This window comes from Pelobates fuscus, chromosome 9 (genome assembly GCF_036172605.1).
Source record: "Pelobates fuscus isolate aPelFus1 chromosome 9, aPelFus1.pri, whole genome shotgun sequence".
Taxonomy (NCBI): Eukaryota; Metazoa; Chordata; class Amphibia; order Anura; family Pelobatidae; genus Pelobates; species Pelobates fuscus.
The window spans coordinates 49,571,914-49,597,325 of NC_086325.1; the positions used below are offsets into that span (position 1 = coordinate 49,571,914).

At 42.4% G+C, this 25,412-nt stretch overlaps 1 protein-coding gene across 1 annotated transcript in view; it reads right to left on the reverse strand.

Moving 5' to 3' along the window:
- Positions 1–6,393: 6,393 nt before the first annotated feature.
- LOC134573580 (LHFPL tetraspan subfamily member 1 protein-like) overlaps positions 6,394–25,412 on the reverse strand; it is a 44,757-nt gene continuing 25,738 nt past the window's right edge. Inside the window, exons 3-4 of the mRNA XM_063433363.1 lie at positions 14,153–14,251; positions 6,394–7,268 (exon numbers count right to left, since the gene is read on the reverse strand). Of these exons, the coding sequence (XP_063289433.1) occupies positions 7,150–7,268; positions 14,153–14,251 (218 nt within the window). The 3' untranslated portion in view covers positions 6,394–7,149. The remainder of the gene's footprint in view (positions 7,269–14,152; positions 14,252–25,412) is intronic.

Genomic DNA, 25,412 nt, shown 5'->3' on the forward strand with positions numbered 1-25,412 from the left:
AGTTCAAATAAGGTTTAACTTTTGTCATTAGCGTTAATCACAGAATCTTAAGATCAATACGCCAAGATATGCATGCAAGCTTAACAGGCAAAATGGCAATTTTACTGGCTGTACAGTTACATTGCAAAAGTGATGATAATAGATGACTTGTTTGGCATTAACCTGTTGTGTTCCAAATCGACGTTGATATCTGTATTTTCTTAAAAGGACACTATAGTCACCAGATCAACTACAGCTTAATGTAGTTGTTTTGGTGTCTACTCCCTGTCACTACGGGCGGAGGAACCGGAGGGGGATGGGAGAAAAGCATCCCCACCAGGAAATCATGTGGAGGGACAGGCAATGAGAAATCTCTTTCCCCCCTGCCCTCCCCAGGTTAGGAGTGGAGGGTTAGGAAGGGGCGAGAGCACAGCAAGGCGGGAGAGGAGAGATCACAAGGGGGGGGAAGAGTAGAGACCATTAGGGGAGGGGGGGGTGGAGGAGAGTCCACTAATGGAAAGGAGGGGAGAGAGACGACTAATGGAATGGGGGGAGGAGAGACCACTGGGGGGGGAAGAGGAGAGACCACTAAGGGGGAGGGGGGAGTGGAGAGACGACTAATGGAAAGGTTGGAGATGAGGCCACTGGGGGGGGAGAGGGGGCATAGGAGAGGAAAGACCACTAAGGGAGAGGAGAAACCACTAAGGGGCAGGGGAGAAAGGAGAGACCACTAAGGGGTAGGGGAGAGCTCTAAAGGACAGGGGGTAGGAGAGAGCACTTTTGCATATTGTTTTTGAGAAATGTCACACACACACTTAACATGTAATGTTATAAACAACTCCCATTTTACTGAATAAGAATATACCCAGCAAGTAAAAATGCTATCATTCCCCTCCACCCCCACCGATTTCTCCACAATCTGCATGAACGTATTTCATGCTATTCGAACAATTTTTTTTTTATTTTTTTTTTTATCTTTTTTTACAAATTGATTCAGCCAAACTGATTTTTTCCACACAAGTCTACCAATTTCCGTTCTTGCTGTTCAGAGCGGTCATCTGGGTACCACTGAAACGGGATCTCCACTCACCGTGAAGTTTCCTCACCAAGCCTTTTATGTTTTATTAATATTTAAGTCTTTTGCCGTTTGCCTTTTGTTTTGCTATTCTCTATTACCTTTCAAAGATATCTGTGATATTCACCTTTTATCCTGCTTACTTACCCAGATTTGTCCTGTTGCAGTTTATGTGGGCTTGGATCCCAGGTAATGTTGTTGAGTATTTTTGTGTGTACGTGAAATAACCAAGTCTTTTTGGAATTATGAGCATTTTGACCATTTAAGCTCCGTTAATCAACCTCCGAGGACATTTTAGGAAGCCTTCCCAGACATTCTAGGAAACGTCTGCATTCTGAAACCCACATCTGAGGTACTAAGGGATTTGTCTAATACTAACCCAATTGCAACTGCATAAAGATTAGGCTGTACCACCAGGGTACTAATTTGAGTAGACAGTGGTCACAGGTTTTAAACACCAAGGCCTACACTACAATCCAACATCTTAACTGATTGAGGATTTTTTTTATTTATTTTTTATTTTATTTTTTTACTTTCAGTCGGTAATGTATGACCGTTGTCAAAGAGCTCACAATCCAGATTTCATAAGCCCTTTAACTGCCTGTAATGCAGCCAAATTCAGAATCTATTATAATCTTAAAACTAGGCCTAAACCATGATTTTATATTTCTAAAGCGCAATAAGCCGTAATTACAGGGTTAACATTTAAAAAAACTTTGCTTTTGCTGTGGTTTCACTTACATAACAAATTAAAGGTTACAGACAACCTGTACATGGTACTAAAAAGGCCAATTATAGCCGATTTATGTTCAATGTGGACATTTGAGTTTCTTTAAGGTACCTCTAAGTTGATATTTCTGGTATTCTGCATGTGTAATTGTTATTGATTTCCCTATGATATATTTCAGTTTAATTGATTAATGAGTAATTGTTGATTAGCATTGATTGTATACAGCATCAAGTCAGGAAACTTGGTTATATTTTCTCGTAATCACCTAGAAATATTTTGAAATGTTGGTTGTTAGAAAAATGTTTCTAAGTCTTTTTTCCAGCCCTCGTAGATGTTTAAATCGTGTTTTCGGTGATTAAATTAAAGTGTCGATAACTCATCTTCAGCAGAATTGTGATTTGTTAAATCTTGAGTGCTTAATGTATAATGTTGAAAGTGGTGTATGGAATTATTAGAATGGTGGGATTGTGACAGTGTCAACACCTTTACCGGCTCATCGAAAGCTATGAACCTGTCAAGGAGTATCAACTATGCTATTGTAAAGTCGATACATGTGGTAAGAATGTGTGGCGTATTAGATAGGGCCTATAGTGTTAATGCGAAATCAGTTTTCCGAAGATGTTACTCTAAGCAGTAATTGGTTGGTTTAAGGTCAAGCAGCCATAGAGCTCAAATCCTATATTTAATATTAAGCTATTCATCAATCTGAACGGGATGTATTAGTTTGTTCCAAGGAAAGTGTTTTTGGATATAATAATTATTAAACAATTCTTGTATAGTTTCTTTATCCCGAGCACATTACAAATATGTAGTTGCACGTATTGGTATACATAGAGAACACAACCTGCAATGTTTAATCAAACATTGTATCCATTTTCTTCAGCTGTGTAGGACAGCCCAGAAGTTATGGGGGTATTGTGCATTAAGACTTTTTTTTTTCAAAAGAGAAATTACAGTTAACAGAACACTTTAAGTGCATGACAGAATTCTTCTGCAATTCTTTCCAAATTAAGAAATGAACATGTTTATAACTTGATTAAAGGGTAACGTATTTAAAAAAATATATATATATAACCTTAAAGCATAACATTTCTAATTTTTTAAAAAAATGGCTGATTAATTTTAAAACCTTATTCAAATCAAAATGCGCAATTTAAAAAAACAATCTTTTTATGGTGCATTTATAACTAGCAATATGTACTTTTCACCACTAGAGAGCAGTGCTCATTCCGGTTTTGAAAATGGTTTGCGTGTTTGCCCCATTGTTCTTTGGCATATTTGGCACATTTTTACATAGCAGAAAAACGGATGCATCCCCATGCTTTTTCAGTCCATTTTTTTATTTATTTTTTTTATTTAGGCTTCGGCTTTGTATTCTACATATTTTTAAAAACAGTTTTTGTTTCATGAATAATTGTTTTGTTTCTGTCAGCATCCCCTCCTAGAACATGCTACATAGAATACTATAATATAATGGGCTTTTATAGTCTACCAACAACTTGACATTTGAAATTGTAATGGCTATGTGGTTATAATCATGACTAATTTTAAATACGACTAATAACTGATAGATTAGGTTTTATATAAAGGGGTTCTCCAAATACCGTTGTAATTTAAACAGTTTTTTTTCATAGAATATAATGCAAGGAGGTCCCTGTATCTTATCCCCCTGCACATACGGAGCAGTTTTTAATAATCACAGCAATTCAAAGCCTACTTCCTCACATATGCTTCCCTTTGCCAATACAAAATCTACAAGCATTGAAGCATTATCTGCACATCTTTAATACATTCTATACACGTGTATGATTTACGAAAGAAATGGGGGTTAAGAACCGCTTGAGTAAATTGTACAAAGACCCAAAAATATTTAGTTGAATGGGTAAGGAGGGATAAAACTGTATGCTCATTAACAGTCTCTCTGACAAAACAAAACTGAAAAACCAGAGATGAAGAGTAAACTGTAAACGTTAAAAGAAACAATATTTTATTGTTTACACAACTCTGGGGATGCAAAATATTAATTATATATACTTCTATATAATATATGCAAGTAAATGTAATATTATAGTATTCTATTTCAACTCCGTTTGCATATTTGGCTGTAGGTGTCCGCTAAATAGGGAGTTTACTCAATATAGAGTGAATTATGTTTAGTTTACAAATTTAATATATAAAACGACTTATGTTGTATTGTTTATCTCTCTTTCTCTATACATACAGACTATGACTTTACTATATATAGGTTTACAAGTATGAATGGCATGTATATTTATTTTAATATTTAATGCTAAGTGCACTTTAATTTACTGGGGAGGTACGGTAAGTGTAGTCACTACAATAAGTAGGTACAATAAGTATATTAGATTTACAGCAGTGTATTCATGTATATTTTAATAATCATGTTCTCGTTCTAAATGTGTTTTATGACAGTAGAGTGTTGCGGTCACCGGCCCGCCAAGCCTCACGGCCGTGCCCGACCGGCACGACCGTACCGACTACACGAGCTTACCTGCTCGTCGGCGAGCCGGGAACCGCGCACTCACTTCTTCCGGGCATCACGCCCGAATCCAATATGGCGCCGACCACGTGGTCGCGTCTATGGATAGCCCCGCCCCCGAGAGTTATACCAACGTGTGCATGACGTCACGACGTCAACGCACACGCACGTTTTAGGGTCAGAGGTCGCCCTCTGACCAATCATAGCCTAGAGAGGGGTATCGAAACCCCTAGCTTTTCCCAGTACTTTGCCCTGTCGTGGTTTCAGTTTCCTGGTTTCCCGAGAGTGCTATTTCCGTGTTTCTGATTTCCTGGTATCCTGATCCTTGGCGTTTCCCTGATTATTCTGATCTCTGGTTTCCCTGACTTGGCTTGTTTTATCGGTATTGAGTATTTTCTGGCTTCCTTGACCTCGGCTTTCCCTTTGACCATTCTCTGTCTCTAGCGTATTAGTCCGGCCATTCTAAGGTCCGGTTTACGCTCTATCCTGTTATTTTCCTTTTCTTACTTATGTATATATTTACATAGTTTCTGCGTGCTGGACCACATAGTTAGTCGTGACATAGAGGAAGATAGAGTAAGTGCATTATTGATACAATGTATGTATGTTTTATTGATATCAATAATTTACCCCTTTACAAGTTTATTCACTGTATACGGGAGGAAAAGCAGGCATAGGGGTTATACAGTGTATGTATGTGTTATTCACATTACGGACTATTGGCTATACCCGGTGAAGTAAAGCTACATAGTTACGTATATAGCTATATAGGTACATAGCTGAAAAGAGACATGCGTCCATTACGTTCAGACTTTTTTTTTTAAATTGATTACACTAAATGTAGCCGATCTTTATTAAAATATTTTCTAATTAGTGGGAATAGGTATATGTAGAATGTTTTGTTTTCCTGGTAGAATAAAGAAAGCGTATGTGCAGGAGATACTATTATATATTATAGACGTTATTATAAATATGTACATTAAATAAGGAATGATTAGGATAGGATATCCCTGCCTTGAACAACGCCAAGTCTGGGCAAAGTTGGGATAGTTGGCAGTTGGGTAAAATCCTTGAAATGCCTACAGATTATAATTTTTTTCCCACTTTCTCCTTTTTTCTTCAACTACCTCATTGTTTAATGACCTGACCCATCACTTTGCCAGTACATATAGTGTAGAATTGTTTGTAGTTGTAAATAACATCCGTGAGATTTCAAAGCATTGTCTTACTACTCCGGAACCTGTTTATCAGAAGCATTCAGGTTGTGCTGGAAAATAAGGGTCTCTCTAACTTTCATATTGTGCTTATTGTAAGATGGCAGCTTTACTACACCACCGTACAGCAGGTAGAGATAAAACATTATGGTATAAGAACATACATAAATCTTCTATTGTGGGGAAATAAACAATGAACTCCAATACCAGAAACATTTTTGAGTTCTGAGAGAGAGAGAACCATATGAGTTCCTTCTCTTTGCCCTGAGATTTTCCCCTATGGAGACAGGAAGGATATAATTCTGGGCAGGAAAGTGCCCACACATTCATAATTTAATGGGCCCAGCACTAAATTAGGTGGGATTTCACATTCTGGGATAAGTTTCACACAAAGGCATGTCTACTGAAGATAGTGCCTATGGCAAGCACTGAAATGTTTTCATGTCCTTTGTCCCAACATCTGACACCCATCTTTTAGACAACTTTACCATAAAATCAGATTTAAAAAAATGAAGGTGTGTTTGTGTGACGGCTATATGTAATATGCGAGTGTCTGCCAGCTGTATGTAGTGTGTGCCTGTGCCAGCTGTATGTAATTTGTGTGTGTGTGGTTGTGCTCTGTGTAGCCCCGTATGGCTCGGCTTCCTTCATGGAAGTGGGGTTTTCATCCCTGGTGGTCCAATGATGGGGCCATACTCCCTTTTGTTCCAGCAGGGGTTAGCTCTGCCTGGTGGTCTATCATGGGTCCTGAGTCCCTGATGGGACAGTGGGAGGTTTGCACCACTGCAAAATCCAGACCTCCCTCACAGTTCAGCACGTACCAAGTCTGAGTGCAAACTGGGAACATCTGGTGACTGTGCTCCAACTCACTAGAGAGCACTGGATTCCTCTGAGGTCTGCACCTGCTGCTCACCTGAGGGGTAAGTTTGACAGGGTTAGGGGGTGAGTAAGTTTTATAGGGTGAGGGGTGAATGTTACAGGATTAATGTGCCAGGGTGAGAGGAGTGGTGAGTGTGACAAGATTGGGGGATGAGTGTGATCGTGAGGGGGAGCGATTGTGACAGGATGAAGAGGGGGAGAGTTTGAGAGCTTTTTCTAAATATCCGGGTAAATAAGGAATCTGTCCCTTATTTAGTATTCATATTCCTTCAGAAGTTATGTCAATTGATCTGTAGGCTTAACGGCCACCGTTTATCCTTCATTAACTCAGAATAACTAGTCTTAAGGATGGATTCTCCGTTTTTAACTCTAACGTATTTACCAAGTTCACAAATATTCTCAGTTACTCTGTGTAGCTCAGCTATAATTTTTGTAAGAAATAAATCATGCTATAATTACTATCTGATAAATGTAGCAATATTTGTGCAGATGGTATTTGATATTCACTCTGCAGATGAAAACGTCTTGGTAAGAGTGTCCTTCCACGTTACAAGTGATAATGTTCCATTCTTCTGTTTTTAATAAGTTGACTTCTAGCTCGTAGCACAAATCAACACATGTGGCAGGTTCCAAGAACAATCTGGCATGGCCACGTCTTCACCTGCCATCCATGTGATTGCAAATTAACCAGTTCCTTGGGGTTCCAGACCAGGAACAGGCAGATGCATCATCTGTATCACTTAGTCCATTCTCTTTCTAATGATATGGAATGTCAGTACGGAGATGGTTTCTTTCTCTTTCCTGCGAAACACGACATCCAAGTACAGATAAGCATAGAAACTGCTGCACCACCTCCCGTGCAGTAGTACGCCCAGCCCAACTTGCAGGTACCTGCGCGGATAGAAAATATATGAATATCTCTGATTTCCTTACAACAGAATTTAACAAATGCACAATGCAAGACCATGTTCATTTTCTTTGCAGTAACTGATTTAATTATTCAGCCAACAAATAGTAGATGAAGGATCATTTGGATTTTTCAGGCAACAAGAGATCCTGTAAATCCATATGGGGGGGGATGTAAATTTGTGGCCACGGACAAAAAAAAACTGATGGAATGTTTTTGATTGTGGGTGGGACAGGTTCCATATGATATAGTGCAGCAATAGGCAATTTGTGGGTGTCTTTGGCAAGCTGGTAAGCAAAGCATAATTTAATGCATATTCCACCCAAAGATTAATGCAATGTCTTTGGAGTCGCCAACAATTGCAAATCCACATAGTTTCAAGGTATACAAATATGCTTTATTATATGATTAGTTTGGCAATGCGTTATAGTTAAAGCAGTCCAAATGGAACTCGATAGGATGGATTTAACCTAGTTGGTTTGTGAACAAGGAACGAGACCTGCTGGAGGTGGCATGTCTGTTGCCCGCTCAAGTGGGGGTAAATGATTATGCTGCTGAGTTATGACCACAGCCAGCAATGCATGTGCAGATGATGCGATGAATAGATGTCTAAACAGATATTAACCAACTGCAGTTGCTCAGCTGAACTAAAAGATATGCCAACAACTGAATGTACTTAGTACTTTAGTATGGCTGTATATGCACTCTACGGCTGAATCCAGCCAGTATTCAAAGGTTTTAGCAATTTTTATTTTTTTTTAACTATTTTTTTTTTGTCCGTGTTCAGAAGATGTGATTTTTTTTTTTTTGAATGAAGCCGTTTCACTAAACACAAATTCAATAGTCCCGTAGAAATCGGAACATATGGCAATTATGGCACCATATTGTAATTCCAAATGACATACTCTAAGTGGAAAGATTTGAAGAACTGTTTTACTAAAATGCATGATATTCTCATTTCGAAAGCACATTTTGAATCATTATACTAAATATGAATGTGTGCACTCCTGAGCTGAATTTAAAGCTTAATGTAGTAGTCTGGTGTCTAAAGCATGTCCCTGCGGCTTTTTCAATGTAAACACTAACTTTTCAGAGAAAAGGTAGTGTTTGCATTGCTGCCTAGTAACACCTCTCACTGCAGTCACTCAGACAGCCACTAGAGGTGCTTCCTAGTCTAGTGCTGCTCACTCTGCATGGAGATGCTGACCACTCCTCATAGAGGTGCACAGGGCCGGCCTTAAGCCTTTAGGCGCCCTGTACTAAAAATCTTCACAACCACCCCTCCTCCGTCATCCATGTATAGTGTGTGTGTGTATAGGGGATTTATTAAATGAATGATTTAAAAACAAAAATTAGTTCTTCCTTTCCTGTTGTTACCTAGTTGGGAGAGTGATACTGATCTGAATCTAGTCTGCCCCTCCACTGGGTACAGACCATGTATAACTGTCTCGCAAGCTCAGGGACTTGCAGTGTCCTGTGGTAATCTGCGGCAGCGCTCTGATTATCCCGAGCTAGTAAAACAGCTACTTATGGTCTGCAGCCAACAGAAGTACCAGACTGCCTTCCCTACATTACCGAGGAGCAGACAAAGTATTTCACATAATACTAAGGCCAGCCCTGGAGGTGCGTCTCTAAGAGGAGATGATGATTGGTGCAACGCAGCATTTTGCCGGGCATGCGTAATAGCCTCCTAATGCTTTCCTATGCAAAAGCATTACATTTGTTGAGAGCATCAAGCCATGGACGGGGGGCAGCCATGACGATAGAGAAAAGGTTAGTTTAAAACTTTTCACTGCAATTCGAGACCTGTTTGTCTTCCTAACACTATTGTGCTTCTTCAAGAAACCATTTGCTTTTGGAATCCTCACTTTCTTTTAAAATGGAGATGGTAGCCGTATTGGTCAAGTAATGCAGATGTCAAATAGCAGCTGAAATTTGTATCCTGGAATACCTTTTTTATTTGACTAACAGAACATTGGAATGACAATCTTTAGGGAGAACCTCCCTTTCTCAAGTCTACAGCAATTATGGAGCTCAGATATGCTTTAGCCTTGAGAAAGGCAGGTTCTCCCGAAAGCAGTGGCGTCGCTAGGGGGGCGCCAGAGGGGGTCATGCCCGCCCCCTAAATCATGTTGTGCCCTCCCATGGGCCCCCCCAAATGCCAGCAACTTGCTGGCCATGTTCTTACATTATATTCCCTCGGGCTGTAATAGTCTGTGACAGCCCGAGGGAATGCAGGAGAGAGGGTCTGGAACCGTGCTGGGGACGGTCTGTGGCTGACAGGCTCCCTGGCACAGGCCCCGCCCCCAAACGAAGTGTATGGACGTGTGTGTGTATGGACTCGGCAGTCTGCGTGTGTGTGTATGGACTCGGCAGTCTGTGTGTGTGTGTATGGACTCGGCAGTCTGCGTGTGTGTGTATGGACTCGGCAGTCTGCGTGTGTGTGTATGGACTCAGCAGTCTGCGTGTGTGTGTATGGACTCAGCAGTCTGCGTGTGTGTGTATGGACTCAGCAGTCTGCGTGTGTGTGTATGGACTCAGCAGTCTGCGTGTGTGTGTATGGACTCAGCAGTCTGCGTGTGTGTGTATGGACTCAGCAGTCTGCGTGTGTGTGTATGGACTCGGCAGTCTGCGTGTGTGTGTGTGTGTATGGACTCAGCAGTCTGTGTGTGTGTGTGTGTGTGTGTGTGTATGGATTCAGCAGTCTGTGTGTGTGTGTATGGACTCAGCAGTCTGTGTGTCTGTGTGTGTATATGGAATCAGCAGTCTGTGTGTGTGTATGGACTCAGCAGTCTGTGTGTACATGTATAAATCAGCCTGTGTGCATTCAGCAACGCCTGTGTGCATTCAGGAGTCTGTGTGCATTCAGAAATCTGTGTGTGTGTACGTGTTCAGCAGTCTCTCGGTGTTCGTATTCAGTGTACTGTGTGTATGTACTCAACAGTCTATCAATAATTAAACATTTTATCCCTGTGAGTTGTTGTGTAGGAAGGGCCCCAGTGCACTGCTTTGCCCGGGGGCCCTTAACGCTGTTAAGATGGTACTGCTTGTGTGTGTCAGTGAGCTTCTTTTTAGTGAGCATGTGTGTGTCAGTGAGCTTGTCTTCAGTGAGCTTGTGTGTGTCCCTGAACCTCTTTGTAGTGAGCCTTGTGTTTATACAAGTGAGTTTGTCTGTAGTAAGCTTGTGTGTGAGTCAGAGAGTTTTGTCTGTCAGTAAGCCTATTTGCGCATGTCAGTGAGCTTGTGTGCTTACTGTACAATATACACATATTGACTTGTAAAAATGGCATACATTTTTTTCCAGGGCTGCTTTGGATTCTCAGTTTGGCTCTGCCAGCGAGTGCGCTTTACCGCTGAATCATCCGTGTGAGCTGCCGCACACTTTAGCCCTGTTACACGCGTCTGGGAGCTGCTGTTGACAGGTACGAGTAGTCTAGAGATTGGGACATGGGGTATATGCTCAGCTATCTGTATAATACTATAGTGCTGTTCTCTGTATAATACAGATCTGTGTGTGTATAATATCCCGGGATAGTCAATGTTCCTGTATAGTGCTGCTCTCTGTCTTGGGATATTATACACAAACAGACCTGTATAATACAGAGAGCAGCACTATATAGGGAGCACTGACTCTCCCGGGATATTATACATACAGCCATGTATTATACAGAGAGCAGCACCATACAGGGAGCACTGACTGCCCCTATTTATTATACACACAACCCTGTATTATACAGAGAGCACTGACTGTCCAGGGATATTATACACAGACAGTAATTGATAGCTGTGCTGCAAAATGTCCTTGGAATTTTTTTTCAAATGTTGGCAACTATGGCACAGTATCAAAGGAAATATGTTTGTTTTTTAATAATCCCTGGTGGAAAATAATGAATCCTTCACCAGAGATTATAAAAAAACCAAACCAACACATTGTGTCGGGGGCGGGGCTTAACATGCGGCAGGGGCGGGGTCAAACTGCGGCGAGGACGGGGTTGAATGTGCCCCCCTACTTTGTCCCTGGCCCACCATGTGCCCCCCCTAAAAATGAATCCTAGAGACGCCACTGCCCGAAAGCTTATCACTCCAATAAAAAAGGTATTACAAGATATGAATTTCATCTATTTTACATCTTCCTCATAAAAAAATATAGTAGCAACATGCTCCTGGAGGGATCATTTTGTTTAGGCTTTGTTCCCTCAAACTCTCAGTTCTGGATTTTGACCTCTGGCCTTCCAGGGTGCAAAGGTCAGAGGGGGAAAAAACCACAGCACTCTGCTTGGAAAAGATCTCCTATCAAATTAAGTGCAATAAGTTACCTGCCACGTCTTGACTAGAAATATACATTTGATGCAATCAGATAGCAAGCCAACCATATGCTAAATAGCTTCTGTATAATATTACTCCTCTCCAGTTCATCCATCAACTAGTTGGCTGAGCCAGATAAGAATTTTAGATCACAATAGCTTCATATAGCATGTCACTATTTTCATGAACACAAAAAAATTACTTAAAAAAGGCACAAGAACTAATAGAACTCCAAATGTATTAATTTTATATGCATCCCTAACTTTCAATAAGTGTTTTCCTGTGAGAAGTGTTTTATTAGACAATGTCCATCTCGAACAAGGAAGTAAGTGCTCAGCAAAAAAGGGGGTGGATCTTAATTGGCTACAGAGGTCAGTGCAGCAGCTAATGAAAGGTAAGATTTTATGGCTTAGGAAATATTTTGTGCAAATTTTAGTACATTTGTTTTTTCAATAACTATTTTTATGCAATATAAAAAATATGCCTTTTGGACATATTTTCCCTTTTAATATTCAAAAAAGTTATATTTATAAAAGCCCTATCTTTCCATTTATCTGAAAACATCAGGAATGTGCTTCTCCTCTGTGCTACGAGTACTGTTTAGTGTACATCCTTGAGAATTCTATGTTATAAGTGCACATGCTATGTTTTACAATTAAGTATGGGGGCTATTGCTTCCCCTAGAACAGGCAGAGCTTGGCATTACATTATTGCAGCAGCCCTAAGGGGAGGTTGACCGGGTCCAGAGTGTCCCAGACTCTTTAGTAATTATGTAGATGAGGTTTAATGTCTTACAGGAGACCAGGATATTGCACCCTGGTGGTAAACAGTGCAATTAATTTTTAATGTCGTGTAATAGCCTCTTCTGCTTCAACAACACTGCAGTTCTGATTCTTGAATTCCGCAAATAATTCACCGTTACATCACGGTAGACGATAATTATATGGATCACTTACTTTGTTTTCATTTATATGTGCAAATGATGCATTATGGAAAATAATGAGGGTTTTGGGCATATCCTAATAAACCAGGAGCTCAAAGGTCGAGGCATTATTTCCCCCAAATAAACTCACTGTTATGTACCTTATTTGCAGGTTTTTGTTAGTGCTAGTTTAAGTGTTAAGGTTGTGTAGGGGTTACTGGTTCGTTTGAGGGTACAATAGGGGTTTATGTTTAATATAGTGTATGGAGTTAAAGTTTAGAGATTGTGTAGTTCAGTCCTTAATCTTTGGTATAGTTTGTTAGGACAATGTAGGGGTTAATGTATGTCTCAGCTCTGCCTGAGATTAGGGTGCCAACACTCTGTGAAGGTTATCTGTGTATTATGCCCTATTCATAGTGGGGGATGACTGTATAATCCAGGAAAATGAATTCTCACTTTTGCAAATAATCCTGGTTAGAATTCCGAACAATTCTCCCACTTTCGTTACCTGCTAGAGCCTGCAGCAGGCTATTGTGTGTGATTAAAGGGACAGTCACTAAAACAACTTTAGCTTACTGAAATAGTTTTTGTGTAAATATCATGCATCTGCAGTCTCACTGCTCAATTATTTGTAATTTAGGCGTCAAATCACTTTGTATATACAGCCCTAGCCACACCTATCGGCATGTGACTTACACGGCCTTCCTAAACACTTCCTGTAAGGTGAGATCTAAAGTTTACACTTCCTTTATTGCACATTCTGTTTGCTATAGAATGTATCTCCTGCTTTAATAGCCTGTCAGACCTGTGTTTAGCAACTCATCATGGACTTTTATTATATAGCATGCAGATCAACAGAGCATATATTAATAATAATAATAATAATAATAATAACATTCTATCATGTTCCACATCTGCCCATAGTTTAGAGTGATCCTGTAGCCACTTAAACCAGAGGCCTAAACTCTTACATGGTTATTCAATAAAGTTAGAATTCAAAGTGAATTTCAAACTTAAGTTAAAAGTAGCTGAAATTGGGGGAAAAAAATATCTAATTCATCTATGTTTGGCTACTGTGGCCCTAAATTTGAAATTCACTTTGAATTCTTACTCAGTGAGTAGTTCTGTTAATATGAAATGAAGTAAATGATTAGCTAAGTCCAGAACCTTTGTGCAAATTGTAGTAAAATTGCAAACTGAGAAGCCTGGCTATCGGCCTGTCTTGTCAATGTTTCAAACCATAAATGTTTTAGTGAATGTGTGTGCTACATTTTAGCATCTTGTCTTTTTTGGTTGCCAGCAGACTCCTGTTCTTGTCGAACAGCTTGAAAACAAATTGACGCAAACTATGTAGTGAATATAAACTGTAGTAGCTATGGTGGTAAGATTTCCGCTTAAAATCTTTGGGTTTTTTTGCTTTTCCATGTTATAGGCTTCTAGCCAATTCCTGGGCAGTTAGAAATAAATATTTTCCGTTACAGAGTTAATCACTTGTTCCTCCAGCATGATCTGGAATTGGACCAATCTGCTGTATTGATTTCAATTCATCCCAGTTATAATGAGCTTTACGCTGATGCACAGCTAGTACCGGTCAGACACACTCATGTAGCCGACATTCGGTGACTGTGAGTCACTTGTTACCTAATTGGAACTGACTGGATGCGTTGCCACATGCTTGCTGGATTTCAGGGCTGTTCCACCCCAACGGATACAGGGCACATCCTGAGCTAATGAGAAGTCCTACGGAGAATCAGATAGAGACAAAAAGGACATGTTTGTTTACTCAGCGTGAGCCACACAGCAAACTGAAAAATGTATTACAATCAATTACACATATAATGGTCTCCTGTTAGCTTGCAAGAGCCGTACATTCTTGGGCAGAATTAACATATTGGGCAGCATAAAAAATATTTACTTTCATTCATTCCTAGGAAAATATAAATTTTAAAAAATTGCCACTGAATTAGGACCTGGCTATAGTAAACAATGGCTCAAGTAACAATGTCACTGAATATTTTCTTCAAATAAAGCATTTTAAAACAATGTTCCAAACAGATTCCTATTGATTTTAACCAATAATCTATAATTTTACCACTTCTCAGGATTAGAATATAACAGAATAGCCAGAGATAGTGCGTAAACTGTAATACTGGCCGTTCTACATGGTTACGTTAACACATTCCTTATGCAAAGTGTTTATGGATCTATATATAAGCTCAGCTGTGTGCTGGAAGGTGGTTTACAATCTGTGTGTCCGCTCTCCTGCTCATGCACAGCTGGCTAAGATACCAGCTGCAGATGAATGAAGAATCCATTATTCCAGAACAGACACACAGAATGTTGGGAGGTATGAAGCATATGATGCAATCCGACAACCAGAATACCTGATTAGTGCATTTGCGCTAATTAGCACTCCATTACCCTACATGAACTCACTCAATAGCAGCTGAACGTGCTCTAGATAAGACTATAATATAGCTTTTTACGTTGGTAACTTCACTCTTTATGTTCATGTAAAGGTATAAGGTTTTACATTCTGCTGGCATTTTGGGAATCTGCATTCCCATATATACTGACACATTTCTTACAAATACACACATGCCGTCTTATTTATTATTACTTTTATTTATTCTGACATACTGTAGTCCCTGAAATGTATACTTGCCCTTCTACATAAGCTTCTCTAAACCACCATAAGAAAGGTCCTGCAGTAATCTTACAACACTGCCGATTTCCATTCCGTTATGTGCTAGTTCTGCATCCTATATTAAATGCGTTTAGGTTTGTTATTTTCAAAAGGGACACTATAGTTTTGGGGTTAAAGGTGTGAAATAATAGAAGTATTGCTGGTTCTCACAAACACCAAAATGCATAGTCAAAGCTCACAAAAGGATGGACACAACATGATGTCCACAGTCAAAGCTCCAAAAGACACAATAGGATGTCCGCATTCCATAAGATATTGGTCAGTTGCATTCTAAATCCATAGGACACAAAACTGATGCTCTAAATCAGGGCTGTCCACCTTCGGCACCCCAGATGTTGCTGAACTACAACTCCCATGATTCCCTGACTATCTGTTTCATTGAAAGAATTATGGGAGTTATAGTTTGGCAACATCTGGGGGGCCGCAGGTTGGACAGGCCTGTTTTAAATCCTACATGAGATGTCAGTGTGATCACTCTATGGTCAACTTTTGTCTGGTAAAAAAAAAAAAAAAAAAGTCAGTTTAGATCTACCATGTGACTGATGGGAAAAATCCAGAAAGATATATCGTAAAAAAAAAAAATACATACCATAGGTGTTGCAATTCTGTTTGTGAAAATGGCAATATCCACAATAACATGGAAAATTCTCCAACACACAGCTTACACCCTCCAGGGGGTCTTTAAATTGTGTGTGTGGGGATGGTGGAAGCCACATGCTCACTTGTTTGGAATGTGAGATAATTCGGGGAGTGCTTCATTCCATATATTTATTTCTACAAATTCCACTGAAACAGCAAATGCAACTTTTTCTGTAATTCGGGAGGTTGTCCTGAATTGTCCCATGGTACGTATTGAGAGAAGTGAGACTTGCCTGTCAGAGCGATTCGATTGGTTGGCTTACAAGTCAACCAATCAGATATCTCTAATAATTAGTCAAAGCTTTGGAAAACCTTTAGAAAAGCTCTCCCACTCTGAAGCCTTTTTCAGCACCGAGCAATTGCAGGGTGAAGATTGGTTTATTTTTGCTGCAGTGTAACCTTTTTCCAGCTGATTTTTTTTGTGATTTTCACAGTGAGAATCGCGGAAGCACCTCTAGCGGCTGTCAGTGAGACAGCCACTAGAGGCTGGATTAACCCTCAGTGAAACTGCTATGTTTTCAGCTGCAGGGTTAAAACTAGAGGGACCTGGCACCCAGACCACTTCATTGAGCTGAAGTGGTCTGGGTGCCTGTAGTGGTCCTTTAAGTGACCTTGAAAGATATACAACTGAAAATGAAAATCTAATGTGTGTTTGAACATTTTATATACAGGTAAACTGGAGCATCACTGTTAAAGGGACACTCCACATCCATGAAGCACTTTATGTGTGAAGAATCTTTCCATTTTACAGAAAGTGCAGATTTCAATAGGAATTGTCACTTTTATAAATTATCCTTGTTATACCTCCTTGGCTTTTTAATTAGCCACCCGGTACTGTTACTTCCTGGTTTGATTAGCTCCGTGGAGCTTAATTTAAGAGGCAGCAATTGCTCAGACTGCATTGGGAAGTCTGTGATTGGACAGCCACTAACAATCTAGGCAGGATTAGTAGTGAAGGGTTTGCAGAGGCAGCAGACAAGAGAGCTGCAGCCTTTGCAATATGTTTGGGGTGTGTGTGTGTGTGTGTGTGTGTGTGTGTATAATATATATATATACACACACATGATGTGGAATTATTAAAAATCTTTATTGTACTTGTATTGAATTATTGTACTAACTCCATTTTAACTTTATATTGTGACTTCGTCCTCCATTTTGTCCTCCTAACCTGACTTCTTCAATCCTCCATTTTTGTCCTCATGACTTAACTTGTTCATTTTAAAACTACATTACGTGACTGAACTTCTCAACCCAATTAATACAGTAGACAAAGACCGTGTTTCCTTCAAGGACAAGTACCAGGAGGTGCTGGCTACTCCTTAAGACTTGCTGGCTACTCCTTAGAGCTTGTAAGATAGTACAGTTTGAAGGCCACAGAACACAGTAGTAATGAAATGTTCTATTCATAAGAGACCTTGCACCTGGACATAAAGCCTGATATCATTGACCGTGTAAAATGACGCTTAGGACCCCCTTGCCCCCCACCCGTGTCCAGAATAATCCCACCTCTGATGGGTGGGCACGGGACTAACCTCTTAATTTTACGAACCAATAGGTAAGACACTAACCCCGTCACTTAACAATTAATCCAATTGATGATGTTTATTTGCTGATATTCTAATAATCAATGATGACGCAAAATGCCTCTTAAAAGGGCCTGCGCGCCCGCTTTTACTTCACTTGCCAATAAACTTTCTCGAAGTTATTTTAACCTGAACCTCGTGTGTCAGACTTAATTACTTCAGCGTATATACGCAATTTAATTTTATTGATTTGGACAGGAACAGATAGACTTTGAACATTTTGGTTTACTTTCAAAAAGTACCATAACAACTTGGCGCCCAACGTGGGGCATCGGGCTATGTCCGGCCGGTGAGCCGTCCTAAGGAAGACAAGGGTGGACGGAGGAATCCAGGGGGAAGGAAGGGAGATTGATCACCTCCAGATACACGGTAGAGACTTCTGCAGAGCCACCGGTACGTTCCGGCCCCTTTGATTGACCCGTCCACGTGTCTGTGACTGCTTCCCGGGAGGACATCAAAGACAGGTAATATCTTGCCCGGTGTCTCGTTACTCACTTGTTTACCTGCATTTTAGTCTATCTGTTGCCTGGGTGTGTTTGAATTGTGTTTGAATTGTTTGCCTGTTTCCCCATTTTGAGATAAAGGGGGGGTGGACCTGCAGGGGATTTGCCTGGGGTTCTGTCTTGCTTGTTTTCCCCTTTTTGGGATAAAGGGGGGTGGACCTGAGGGGACTTGCCTGGGTCTTCTGTGTATCTGTCTATCTGTTTGTATTTTACCCCTTTTGGGATAAAGGGGGGTTGACCCGTGGATGTGTTCCTGGGGGGTCTTCTGTTGCCTGTTTTACCTCTTTTAGGAACCACGGTGCTGTGGTTGTAAGGAAAAAGGGGGGTTGACCCGTGGATGTGTTCCTGGGGGGTCTTCTTTGCCTGTTTACTTCTTTTAGGAGCCTCGTGGCTGTGGCTGTAAGGAAAAAGAAGTTTGTGGAACTGTGGGATCTGTGTAGAATCATAGTTTCCTGTGATCCAAGTTTGTGACACTTTGATAGCCTAGCTAGCTTCACTGTGCGCGTTCGGACTATCCAGCTCTAGTTGAGTTGGGGACGTCCTGACCCGGACCATCCAGCTCTAGTTGAGTTGGGGACGTCCTGACCCGGACCCGTCGGCTCTAGTTGAGCTGAAGGTCCACTGATTATTTAATCGTGGTAGGAGACTTAGCCTTGTGGCAGGGGACTTTGTTTCCTGGGGGAATTCAGGCAGGTATTGCTTGTTTTTCGCATCACGTGGTAGTGAGACTTATAAGTGGGTTTTATAGGGGCACTACGGGAGTGAGGATAGACGTGGCCACATTCTTGTGGACTGCAGAGTAGAGGGAGGCTGGAAAGGATTTCGGACCGGTGTTAGCTGTTATCCTTGGCCGCTGGTAGTGAGACTTATGAAAGTCGTTCTCCGAGCGGGGACACTACGAGGTTGAGAAAGGTGACTTTGGAGTAAGCACATGTAGAAGGAAAGGGATTATTGTTGATTTTATTTGAACTGTAATGCATGCACTGTATTTCAATTGTATTGTTGTCTTGTCTGTTTTATTAGGAGTCTCATGAACTCCTGTGTCTGTCTCTAAGGATTTTTCCTTGCCTTTCATCTTTTCTAAACTTCCTATATTATTATACTATCCACTCCCATTTCTCTTGAAAGAGAAGTGATTGGTCACACACTTCTCACCTCGCTCCAATCCGTGTCTACCACCCCGGGTAGGCGGATTCAGTGACTAGTCTACGTTTTGGGAAGACGCACCTGAGAAAGTCCCACGATTCTCGGGTGGCAGTCGAGCATTGTAGACGTTCTTGTTCAGTTTTCCTTCTCTCTCCCTATATCTAGGACGCTGGTATAGGGGTAAAGGGATTATGGGACAGGATTTAAGCAAGCCCAGTAAGGGCTGGTTAGCATGTGATTTAGTCGAAGACAGAGAGGGTGAGGAAATGGTTAAAGGTGTTGAAAAGATTGCAAAAGTATGTAGAATTGCTGTACCGACATGTGGAAGATTGCAACCAGAAAGTTGGCGTAGGTTACTGACAGAAAAGAAAGGCAAACTTACAGATAATGGTTTATTAAAGACTGCTGAAGCATGGTATAGAGTAGCGAAGGCTATTCAGCTAGAAGGTTGGGTTGAGGAAGAGATAAATCACAAAGGTGTGAAATTGTTTGTGTATCATAATAATTGTGTTGCTGGGGTCTATCCTCAGCCAGCGCCCAAAACCGGCGCCCAGGGAATGTCTATCCCCAAGGTTCAGTCAGCAATTAGTGATAGCCAGCTGACTATGTTCCCCACTCCCAATACCCATCCCATCACCTCCCCTGTCTGCCCGGTCTTGAATTCTGATGGATCTTTCTTTTCCCCTGCCCCATCTTTAACATTCCCATCATCCTCATCCATCCCTACGCTACCTGCTATACCTTCCCCTAACATTTCATCTGCCATTCCTGCCCTACACTCTCTCTCTGTTCATGACCCCCTCCTCTCTTCTTCCACCCAACTAACCACCTCCCCCGCCCTTGCCCCGGCTCCTCCCTCTACACCCACCCCTACCAATCCCTCTCCGTTCCCTCCCATCTCCACCCCAGCTCAATACCCCACCTCCTTCCCCTCCCCAGCCTGGCCCTACCCCTTCCCATATCCCATGGCCCTGCCCTATCCCGGATATCCACTCCCCACTCCCCAAGCCACGTCCCAGGTTCCGGTCATGCCCAGTCCGGCACAGTCTGCCCCGGATGTGCCCTCTTCCAACATGGCCGCCACTTCTTCCCTTAACCCTAATGTAGTACCTTCTCCGGCCACCAATATGGCGGCCCCCAGTTCGGCCCTGATGCCGGTAATTCCCGGTGACTACCTATCCCCAGGTTATGACTCGCTAGCCACCCCTGCATCTGGGGCTCGTTCCCAACCACCGATCCTTTCACCTCATTCAGGCCCTGCACCACGCAAAAGAGCCAATATCATAGAATTCGATGATGACGAGATGGACAAGGTGTCCCATGTCTCATCGGAGCTTGCCGCGGGAGCCCCAACTCATCGTTCTATCGATGACCCCTTTGGCCACAAGGGTCGGGGAGAACAGGCCCCTCCTAAATATGTTGCTTTCAATCCCACTCAAGCTAGTGCTCTAATGAAATCACTCCCTGACCCAGAAAAACAGCCTATGCCCTTCTACCGAGGGATAGTTCAAATTCAAAAGACTTATTCCGCAGCATGGCGTGATCTACTGAGCATTTGTGCTATAAAAGCAGGGGATGCATATTGGCCAAGTATGGCCCGACACCTCAGTACAGATCTGCTCAGCAGTGATGTTGATTACCCCTCTGGAGTAACTTTTTGCACCCAATTAAGAGAATGGGCTAAGGACAAACTTGCGGATCAGGCTGCTGGCCTTACTGATGTTATTCAAGATAAAGGAGAATCAGTGGAAAGGTTTCATGCAAGACTGTATCAAATGTTCACAGATTTGGGGTTTGATCTTACAGATAAGATTCATTCACAAATGCTGTCAGGTGCGTTTGTCCAAGGTGTTAAAGACTCTATACGCAAGGGAATCATTGCTGCACGTCCTGAATACAAGGTTGTTCCTTTGGATACCCTGCTTTTAGTTGCTAGAGGTCTGGAATCTGTTCAGACCCCAAGAAGACCCAATCCAGCTCCACTCATGGTGGCCCGCGCTACCCCCATCACCTCTGGCACCAAGGGTGCCAAGCTAGAGGATGTAACTTGTTTTAATTGTGGGGCTCAGGGACACTACAGAAGTGATTGTCCGGAACCTAAAAAGGAACCTGGGGCACCCAGAAAGTTCTCTAAATCTGCCCCAGGCCCCAAGACCGAGAAAAAGATTCCAATTATTGAAGAACCAGATGATTAGGAAACTGGCAAGCCTGTGTCTGTAATCCCTGTAATGGCAGCGTCTACAGGGGATAAGGGAGGGCCACTTGCCACAGTGACTTTGCCCATTGAAGACCATCCTACTACATTTCTAGTTGACACAGGTGCAGCCCGTAGTGTTCTACGAGAACAAGACCTGCCAGACCCATCCTTCCTGTCCAGTATTGATGTCTCTTGTGTTGGAGTGGATGGCCAGCCAAGACGTAGCCCTTTAACAACTCCACTACGAGTTGGCTCTAGCCTGCTTGCTCGCTTTGTAGTATCCTCCACATGCCCCATTAACCTGTTAGGTGCTGATGTTCTCTCACGCCTGCAAGCATCCATCACCTTTACCCCGGATGGGCAGGTAGAAATGTTTACACCTCTGTCTGTATCAGACACTTCAGCCCTATGCTCTTTGCCTCTGATGCTGCATATAGAAAAGCCCCGTGAGGAGGCAGCAGAATTAAGGTCCAATTTCCCAGAGGAATTAAAAACACAGGTGCCCGCTAAGTTATGGTCCTCAGGCCCAGAGGACATAGGTCACCTGAATGTTCCCCCTGTGGTGGTAAAGCTTATTTCAGGAGCTAAGTTACCAAGAAAACCACAATATCCATTAAAACCAGCACAGTCTGCTGCAATTTCTGTCCACATCAAGGCACTCTTGGGGAAGGGTGCCCTTGTCAAATGTAAATCTGAATGCAACACCCCGTTATTTCCTGTGAAAAAGAAAACTCCAAAGGGTGAGCCAGAGAAGTACAGGATGGTTCAGGATCTCCGTGCTGTTAATGAAGCTACCGTCCTAGACACCCCTCTTGTACCAAATCCTCATACTCTGCTCTCCGGAGTCCCACCATCTGCAAAATTCTTCACAGTTATTGACCTGGCCAATGCCTTTTTCAGTGTCCCACTGGACCCATCCTGTCAATACCTGTTTGCTTTCACTCATGAAATGCAACAGTATACCTGGACTGTCATGCCCCAAGGGGCACAAAATTCTCCAAGTCAATTTGCTAAGGCCATGGGCACCATCCTTGACCCATGGCAAGCTGAGCACCCAGAAGTTGTCCTACTTCAGTATGTGGATGATCTACTGCTGTGTGGAGATGATATTCCCACTACTGAAAGGTGTTCAATCAGTCTTCTTTCCTATTTGGCGGAACAGGGATGCAAAGCTTCACTCATCAAGCTACAATTCTGTCAATCTTCAGTGATCTTCCTTGGACATTGCCTATCTCAAGGTACCAGACATCTTACTCGGGACCGGGTAAGAGCTGTTCTGGACATTCCACCTCCGAGGACTTCAAAGTCTCTTCATGCCTTCCTAGGCCTCATTTCCTACTGCAGAGCATGGATCCCAGAAGCCTCTCTGCTTATGCAACCTCTCTATGACGCTCTTAAGTCTGACCCGTTTTGTCTGACCAATGACGCCCTGGACAATTTCGATGCTTTAAAACGTGCCATTGCTTCAGCTCCTGCCTTGGACCTACCTGACTACTCCAAACCTTTCAAATTATTCGTCTCTGAAAGACAAGGCCATGCTACAGGAGTCCTCACCCAAACTAATGACTCAAGAGGCCGCCAGAGGCCTATTGGATATTTCTCATGTCAACTGGACATTGTGGCCAGAGGGACTCCTTCCTGTCTCAGGGCTGTTTTTGCTGCGAGAGAACTCATAGAAAGAACCTCAGACCTGGTCCTTGGCCACCCTCTGGTTGTTTTGGCCCCTCATGACATTTCTGCCATCATCAACCAAGTCCAGCTCAAGCACGTGTCTCCAGCCAGACATCTGCGCTTACAGTGTCATCTTCTTTTGCCTGACAACATTTCCATACAAAGATGTCAAGTGCTTAATCCGTCCACTCTTCTTCCACTCCCTGAGGGGGGTATCTATTATGGATTTATCACGGATGAAACCTACATTCACCTGCTCTGTGGATGTATCAAGAAAGTCATGCATCCACATTTGACATTTTATGAAGGCGAAAAACCTCTCTGTGAAGGCCCAGATCACGCCTTCTGCACCATGTGGTACAAACCGAACATTACTCCTGAACCTTGCTATGAAGATGAGCTTTACCACCGGACCGATGTAAAGCTCACTGCACAAGACTTCTATTGTGACTCTGAAGGCAATAGCATGGTCTTGATCCAGCTACCTCAACAACTTAACTACCTTTACCGTCATTGGGATACTGCTATCCCACATATTCCTGTTACCAAGTTGAAGACAAGGTCATGGAATGATCTTGGGCCCATGGCAAAACTATGGGCCACCATGAACGAAGAACAGCTACAGGAAAATGGTATTGTCAAATACCCAACAACTGACCTTCTAGAAGCATGGCCACGCCATTTCCTGGAAAAGGAATTCCAAGATCTGGTCATAAAGAATGATTATGACCCAGAAACACCTCATGACTGTTTTGAACAGATGAAAATGGAAACAGTGCACTTACCAACTGTGCATGAGAACCCATTACCAGATCCGGATTTCACCCTGTTTGTGGACGGATCGAGATATGCCGATGAAGGTGGAACATATCACACAGGATATGCCGTAACCACAACAGATGAAGTCATTAAATCATCATCCTTACCGCCAGCAATGTCTGCGCAAGAAGCTGAATTACAGGCTCTGACTTCAGCATGCAAAATTTCCGAAGGAAAACGTGCCAACATCTATACAGATTCAAGATATGCCCTGGGTGTGGCACATGACTTCGGCCTAATTTGGAAGACTAGAGGATTTCTTACCACCGCCGGTACACCAGTCAAACACAGCACTGCAATCAAGGAGCTAATGGATGCCCTCCTACTCCCCAAAGAAGTGGCCGTTTTGAAAGTTAAGGCCCATGGGAAATTAGATACAGATGAAGCAAAGGGCAACCATTTGGCTGATCAAGCTGCTAAGTTAGCGGCCAGGGATCTGCAGGAAGTGGATGAAGAAGTGTCCGGACAAGAAGAAGAAGAAGAAGAAGAAGTCCCTATTTTTGCTTTGCAAACTCTTCCTACTGATTTGCGAATTTTACAAGAACAACAAGCTGCAGTCACTCCTGAGGAAATCCAGAAATGGAAAAAGAAAGGAGCTGTCCAAAAGGACGGAATATATTACAACAACTTCAAATTTTGTCTTCCCAGAAATTTATACCCAGCAGTGGTCCAATGGGCACATGGGCCTGCACACCTGTCAAAAGAACTGATGGCCGCCCTCATACAGAAGTATTATGAAGCACCCGGAATCACAACATTGATAAGCAACTTCTGCAAAGCCTGTGTTATTTGTGCAAAATGCAACCCGGGAAGACCAGTCAAGGTGCCTGCAAAGAACCTGGCAAAGCCCATGTACCCCTTCCAACGAATTCAAATTGACCACATCCAAATGCCCAAGAGTGGGCCCCATGAATATGCACTAGTAATAGTGGACATGTTCTCAGGCTGGCCAGAAGCCTACCCAGTGGCCAATATCACTGCAAAGACAACCGCAAAGCGCCTAATTACAGATATTGTATGCAGATTCGGACTCCCAGAAGTCATTGAGAGTGATCAAGGCCCAGCCTTTACAGCAACTGTGACTAAAGAAATTTGGACTGCTCTAGGGGTGACTCTAGCCTTCCATACCCCTTACCACCCACAAAGTAGTGGTAAAGTGGAGCGCATGAATGGCACTCTAAAAACCAGAATGTTAAAAATGTCACAAGAAACAAAGATGCCCTGGCCAGAAAGCCTACCAATAGCTCTATTCAGTGTTAGGCACACACCTAGAGGGAAGCATTCACTGTCCCCATATGAGGTTCTATTTGGGACAGCACCCAGACTAGGTTGTTATTATCCGCAGCAGTTGCAACTCCAATCAGATGTTTTAGTAGACTATGTAACTGAACTTGCAAATGTCCTAAACAAAATACATGCCCAAGTTTTCTCTTCAATTCCAGATCCCGAATTGGATACAGGTTCCCATAACCTACTCCCCGGAGATTGGGTCCTGGTTAAGAAGTTTGTGCGGAAAAATACCCTAGAACCGAGATTTGACGGTCCATTCCAAGTTCTCCTGATTACCGCAACCTCCGTCAAATTGGCCGGTAGGCCAAATTGGATCCATGCTTCCCACTGCAAGAAATCTCCTGCC